The sequence below is a fragment of the Cinclus cinclus genome, unplaced genomic scaffold, assembly GCF_963662255.1.
Source record: "Cinclus cinclus unplaced genomic scaffold, bCinCin1.1 SCAFFOLD_32, whole genome shotgun sequence".
Taxonomy (NCBI): Eukaryota; Metazoa; Chordata; class Aves; order Passeriformes; family Cinclidae; genus Cinclus; species Cinclus cinclus.
The window spans coordinates 841,838-848,755 of NW_026912098.1; the positions used below are offsets into that span (position 1 = coordinate 841,838).

The following is a 6,918-nucleotide window of genomic DNA, read 5'->3' on the forward strand; positions in this document are numbered from 1 at the left end:
CATAAGCGTCCCCCACACTCTCCAGGATCCCGAAGTGCCTCCTCACCATCCTCTCAGAAGCCCCCAAAAGCGGCTCCGGATTCCCTGATTGCTCCCAGCGCCACAGATTCCCGTTACAATCACTTCTGGGAATTAATCTCCTGTCACCTCCCGCGGCCCCATAGCCCCATATAACGCAGTTTCACCTTTAAAACACCCGCCGTGTTCCGCGCCCTAAAGGGCCCCGTTAGACCTCCCCAAGTTCCCCCCAAATGCTCCCGAACCTTACACGTTCCCCCCTGAACACCTCAAGTCACAGCTCGGACTCAAAAGTGTCCCCCAGGAGCCTTCCCGGACCCCAAATGCCCCGTCCGAGACACTTCCGGGACTACAGCTCCCGTCATGCACCGCGCCCGACAGAGAGACATTGCAGCTGCGCCTTCAACTCCCGTGATGCTCCGCGGCTCCATTGAACAGTATTCTACCCGCGCCTACAACTCCCATCATGCCCCGCGCCCCAGAGAGCCCCGTTCGAGCCCCCCAAGTGCCCGCCCGGACCCCGAAGGGCTCCACATTCCCCTCCCTGACCTCCAAGTTTTCCCCCCTGGATCCCCAAGAGCTCCCCCGGACGCCGAGGTGTCCGTCAGAATCCCTCAGTGCCCTGCCCAGTGCCCACCCGGCTGCCTGAAGTGTCCTGCAGACCCTCAAGTTCTCTCTGAATTCCCTCCACAGACCCAAATCTGCCCCAAATGTGCCCCAAAAAAGTTTCCATAGATCCCAAATTGGCATAAAAAGGATTACAAAAGGACTGATAAAAAGACTAGCATAAAGAAGGAGAAATCAACAGCCAATAATTTAAAGGATTTGTGTTGCTTCGATCCAATGACTTGTAACTTCTCTGGTTTCTAAAAAATTGATAGATTTTAATATAAAAACTAAAATTAGATAATTAAAAATAATGTTTCTTTTTAGAAGTACAAAAATAAATATCTTTAGTAAATTTAATTATTTTTCATTTATTAAATGAAAAACTGCTAATATTTCCTTTTATAAGGAAAATATATTTATAATTTTATTGCTTACTTTAATTGTAATTATAAGAATAAATTTATAGGGATTTTTTTTTATTTTTCAGGATATCAGTCCCAGGTGGGCAATATCAGACACGGTGAGGGTGGGGGTGAGGAGCAGGTTGTCCAAACAGGGTCAGTCCAGAAAGGGATCATTCTTCTCTGTGCCCAGAACTCCTAGGGAGACATTCAGCATCAACATCACCTGAAGAATGATCTATCATTTTTCTATCTCCTCTGCAATGAGCTGAAAAATAAAAATAATATGCCCTTGAGTAAAACCAAAAATCATGAGGTGCACTTTGAAATCCCCCTCCTTAACACAACTCCAAAGTGACTGCAAGCAGCTGCACAAGCCCTGGAGACTTGAAGACAATGGAAGGAAGACAAAGAGCTCCCAAGGCCTTTGTGTATTTTAATGATGCCCAGATTTGGGGATTTGGGGCTGATGGCAGGAGCCTGAGGCACTGAGAGAAGGTTGAAGAAGCTGCTGCAGGAGTCAGCAGCAAAACTGCAAGTGCCTTGGAGCATCAGTGGCCGCCATGAGTGAGGGCAGGGAGTGCCCAAGGCTCCCCAGGGCCTGGGGAGAGCAGATCCTTGAGGGCAGGATTGCAGGAGCCAAAGGCTGTGAGCAGGGAACTGCAATGCTGAGCAAGGCCTGGGCTGGCTGGAGGAAGCAGAAAGGCCAAGGCTGAGCCCAGGCCTGGGACAGCAGGGCCTGTCCCTCACGGGTGGCTCGGGGCTGTTGCTGGGGCAGTGGGATGGCAGGGGCAGCAAGGACAAATGGCATCAGCCTGCAAGCCCTGCCAGCCTCCTCAGGGAGGGCCGAGGCAGAAGCAAAGTGCGGCCCCTGCCAGGAAAGTTCCTTCTGTGGGGCCTGCAGAGGCCCTGCCCGAGCCCAGGGGACAAAGGCCTGGGTGCCTCTGGCCCTGCCAGCCCTGCCCAGCCCTCGGCCATCTCTCCTGCACCCTGTGCCCCCTGTGCGTGCTGCTCCTCTGCCCTGGCCGGCTGCGCTCGCCCATCTCGCTGTCCCCCCCAGCATTTCTCAGCCCAGCATTTCTGTGCCCTCCCTGGGCTCCCTGCACCCGGCGCTGCCGGCTCCTGGCACACAGAGCCGTGCCGTGGCCCGGCCGCACGCTGGGACACCTCGGCCACCGACATTCTGCCCTGGGAGGGACTTTTGTGTTCCCTCAGCTCCAGGGTGAACCTTCCCGGCTGCACTTTGGGGAGGATTTCTTCTCTTCCCTCTGCCAGGGAAAGCTCTGTCTGCTGCTGTTCACAAAGGGAGAAGGGCTGGTGGGAGGTTATGAGATGTGGTGGTCAGAGTCTGTTTGGGGTACAGGGACCATGAAATTATTGCGTTTTTAAATATTCTGTGAAAGAAAGAGGGGCAGCAACAAAACTTTTACACTTGAATTATGGAGAGAAGTCTTCATACTCTTCAGGATGCAGATTTGGAGAGTAACAAATTCAGGTACTGATTTTTTAAAGGGAACATTTCTTAAGAACAAAGTGGTCCATGAAGCATGGCCACAGTTCAAGAAAGAAATATTGAAGGAGCAGGAGCACACTGTCCCTGTGTTCCAGAATGTGAGCTAGTGAGGAAAATGTCTGGCCTGGTTGGGCACGGAGCTTTTTCCAGGAACTCGGGGGAAGAAGAAGGTGCGTCACTTTTGGACAGAGGGAAAGGAAGCTCAGGTAGTGTTTAAAGATGTCTTTAGGTCATGCAGAAAGAAAAGCAGAGAGGTGAAAATTCCATTAGAGCTTAACCTGGCAACGCCAGTGAAAAATAATGAAAAATATTTTTATAACTGCATTAACAGCAAAAGCAGGGACAAGGAGAACCTTATCTCTTTATTGGCTGCAGTGGTGAATATACTAACTGAAGATGAGGAAAGGTTTGAAGTACTTAACACATTTTTTGCCTCAGTTTTCAACAATAAGACAGGTTGTTCTCAGGACCAGTGCTCTCCTGAGCTGGTGGATGGGGACAGGGAGCAGAACAGAACCCTGTAATCCAGGAGGAAGCAGCTGGGGACCTGCTGAGCCACTCAGATGCTCACAGGGGTCTCTGGGAGCAGATGGGATCCATGCTAGGGGGATGAGGCAGCTGGTGGATGAGGTCCCCAAGCTGCTGTCCATCATTTCTCATCAGTCCTGGCTCAGCAGGGAGGTCACAGAGGACTGGAGGTGCCAAGGTGACCCCATCCACAGGAAGGGCTGGAAGGAGGATCTGGGGAACTCCAGGCCTGTCAGCCTGAGCTGGGTGCCTGGTGAGGTGATGGAACAGATCACCTTGAGTGCCACCACAGGGCACCTCCAGGATGGCTGAGGGATCAGAGGCAGCCAGCGTGGATATCAATATGTGCATTGATGATCTGGATGAGGGCATTGAGTGCACCATCAGCAAATGTGCAATTGGCACCAAGCTGGGTGTGAGTGTGGATGTGCTGGAGGGTGGGAGAGCTCTGCAGAGGGACCTGGACAGGCTGGATCCAGGGCCCAAATCCACCAAGGTGTGGTTTAACAAGAGCAAGTGCAGAGCCCTGCACCTTGACCACAAGAACCCCTGCAGTGTTCCAGGCTGGGGACAGAGTGGCTGGAGAGGGGCCAGGCAGAAAGGGACCTGGGGGCACTTGTCTGTGGAAAAGTGAAGTTCTCCAAGGGGATCTTGCCTGAGCTGCGTGCAGAGGAATCCACATCAGGCCAGGCTGGGGGTGCTCAGTGGCCAGTCAGTTGCGTTGACTGGAAGCTTCTCATGGAGCATTTCCAGGGATGGAATGTTGGGTCTGCCACAGCTGTGGTGTCCCAGAGGGGGGAATGTTGGCACTGCCCTGCTCCTAGCCAGCAGGAGTAGGACAGTGATTCTTCACCTGTACTCAGCACTGGTTGGGCAGCACCTGGAGTGCTGTGTCCAATTCTGAGCCCCCCACTATAGGAAGGACATGGAGGGGCTGGAGCAGTAACAGAGGGGGGCAACAAGGCTGGTGAGGGCTCTGGAACACAAGTCCTGCGAGGAGCAGCTGAAGGAGCTGCTATCCTTTATCCTGGACAACAGGAGGCTCAGTGGAGACAAGGTGGAGTCAGGGAATAGACGGGACTTGATGATCTCCAAGGTCTTTTCCAGCCCTGCTCAATCTGTGATTGTCTGAAACCACCCCTGCAGCAGTTGCAGGATGAGCCCTGGGCCTCCTCCTCAGAAGGTGCAGCAGCTCAGGTCCCTCAGCTTCTCCTCACAGCCCCCAAAGCCCATCCTGTCAGTCCTGCAGAGCCTCTCCAGCCCCTCCTCATTGCCCACAACAGGGAGCCCCACAGCCAGACACACCAGCCCAGATATGCCCCCCTGGCCTGGGGTGCCTCTGAAAAGAGCAGCACCAGGCACTGCAAGACCCTGCAGACCATTCCTGGACTACTTGGAGGATGATCCTGCACCCCAAGGGACATTCCCAATGTGCCAGCTCAGGAAGTGAAATGGGGAGTGGGGACAGAGAGGAAAGGGATGGGTGGTTTGCAGGGGAGGTTACAGGGAAGCGCAACAGGAAGAAATCTGGATCAGGAAAGAGTAAAGAAAGCAAAGATGAAGCAAAGGAAATGCTCAGTGCAGTGTGGGGGTGGCTGCCAGGCAGCCCTGGCTCTGAGCAGCAACGTCTGCAATGGGACAGGAAAGTCACAGCTCATGGGAACAAACTTTCTGTCTGACTTCAGAGGCCACGACAAACCTGAGTGGTTTCCCTCTGGTCCCGCAGGCCTTGCTGGCCCCAGGGGCTGATGGCATTTGTGCTCCCTCAGGTCCCTCTGCCCACAGCAGCACCATGGCGGTGCTGACGCCTGCTCTGTGCAATGCAAACAGGGGCTCCTGAGGCAGTGCTGCCGTGTGTGTGCCTGCAAGGATGGGGCACCTGTGTGAGCTGGGGGAGAGGCCAGGGCTGCAGAGGGGGGATGTTGTTGGCAGGTGCACGAGGACGCTCTGGGACGCTGCCCTGGGGTGTCCAGCGCACTGGGGATGGATCAGCCCCTGCTCTGCTGCTCCTTGCCAGGCTCTCCCCTTGCAGGGACCTTGCAGAGCACCAGCCATGCTGTTTGGGCCCAGCCTGCCCACGGCCAGCCTGGGGCTGCTCCCGGGGCTTTTCTGTGCTCAGCGTTGGCCTGGCCAGGTGTTCTGGAGAGAGCCTGGGCAAGGAGCCTCCAGCCCCCAGGCCCTGCCCTGAGGTGTCAGCGCTGCCCCAGCAGTGCCCATGGCCTGTCCCTGCTGCAGCCCTGGCACTGCCACCCCCAGGGCTGTGCCCGGCCCCGAGAGCACTCAGGCCCTGCAGCAACACCAGGGGCAGGAGGACAGCGGGGCAGTGGCACGGGAGCAGCACTGGCAACACCAAGTGCTGCTGCTGCTGCTGCTGGGCACAGCTGCTGTGCCAGCACTGATCTGCCCCAGCTCTGCACACAGACATTGCTGCTGCAGCTCCAGGGAAGGGAACAAATTGGGCATCTATGGAGAAAATTTTGCTGCGAGAGAAGTCTTTTTGTTTCTTTAAAGGCATCAAGACCGCAGCTCACCATTGATGCATGTTTGACTGTAGTGAATGTGAAGACAAACAAAATGAGAAAGGGCAGAAAAAATGACTTTTTAGTGGACAGTATTAAAAAACTTAATCAATACAATTAAATGAAAAAACCAAGCACCAAACCCACACTGGAACTTTGCAAGGTCACTCTTATTGCAAGGGATTTGCATAAATTGATAACCAATTTAATATTTCTGAAACCTTCCTGTCATCAGTGTCCACAGTGCAGCCTTGAGCTCCTGGTTCCTCAGGCTGTAGATGAGGGGGTTCAGGGCTGGAGGCACCACTGAGTACAGAACTGACAGGGACAGATCCAGGGATGGGGAGGAGATGGAGGGGGGCTTCAGGTAGGCAAATGTGGCAGTGGTGATAAACAGAGACACCACGGCCAGGTGAGGGAGGCAGGTGGAAAAGGCTTTGTGCCTTCCCTGCTCAGAGGGGATCCTCAGCACAGCCCTGAAGATCTGCACATAGGAGAAAACAATGAACACAAAACAACCAAATACCAAACAGACACTAACAGCAAGAAGCCCAAGTTCCCTGAGGTAGGAGTGTGAGCAGGAGAGTTTGAGGATCTGGGGGATTTCACAGAAGAACTGGCCCAGGGCATTGCCCTGGCACAGGGGCAGGGAAAATGTATTGGCTGTGTGCAGCAGGGAATAGAGAAAGGCACTGGCCCAGGCAGCTGCTGCCATGTGGGCACAAGCTCTGCTGCCCAGGAGGGTCCCGTAGTGCAGGGGTTTGCAGATGGACACGTAGCGGTCGTAGCTCATGATGGTCAGGAGGGAAAACTCTGCTGAAATGAAGAAGAGAAAGAAAAACACCTGAGCAGCACATGCAGAGTAGGAGATGTTGTTGGTGTGCCAGAGGGAATTGTGCATGGCTTTGGGGACAGTGGTGCAGATGGAGCCCAGGTCAGTGAGGGCCAGGTTGAGCAGGAAGAAGAACATGGGGGTGTGCAGGTGGTGGCCGCAGGCTACGGCGCTGATGATGAGGCCGTTGGCCAGGAGGGCAGCCAGGGAGATGCCCAGGAAGAGGCAGAAGTGCAGGAGCTGCAGCTGCCGCGTGTCTGCCAATGCCAGCAGGAGGAAGTGCCTGATGGAGCTGCTGTTGGACATTTCTGCACTCTGGGCATTGGGTTCTGTCATGGAGAAAGAGACAGTGAAGAGATAGAGGACACACCTGTAACAAAAATCAAAGCCATTTCCCATTCATCCTCTATTCTAACACACTCAGACGCTCCTTAGAGTTTGAGAATTCTAGAGCAGTTTTTTTTTCACTTCCCCCATACATCTCCTGGTATTCCTGGA

At 54.1% G+C, this 6,918-nt stretch overlaps 1 protein-coding gene across 1 annotated transcript; it reads right to left on the reverse strand.

The window, feature by feature from the left end:
* Window positions 1–5,862: 5,862 nt before the first annotated feature.
* LOC134057368 (olfactory receptor 14J1-like) lies at window positions 5,863–6,663 on the reverse strand (the record flags this gene model as incomplete). The annotated part of the gene is made up of 1 exon (XM_062514356.1): window positions 5,863–6,663. A coding segment is annotated over one exon (801 nt), but the record flags the coding sequence as incomplete, so codon positions are not given.
* Window positions 6,664–6,918: the final 255 nt, after the last annotated feature.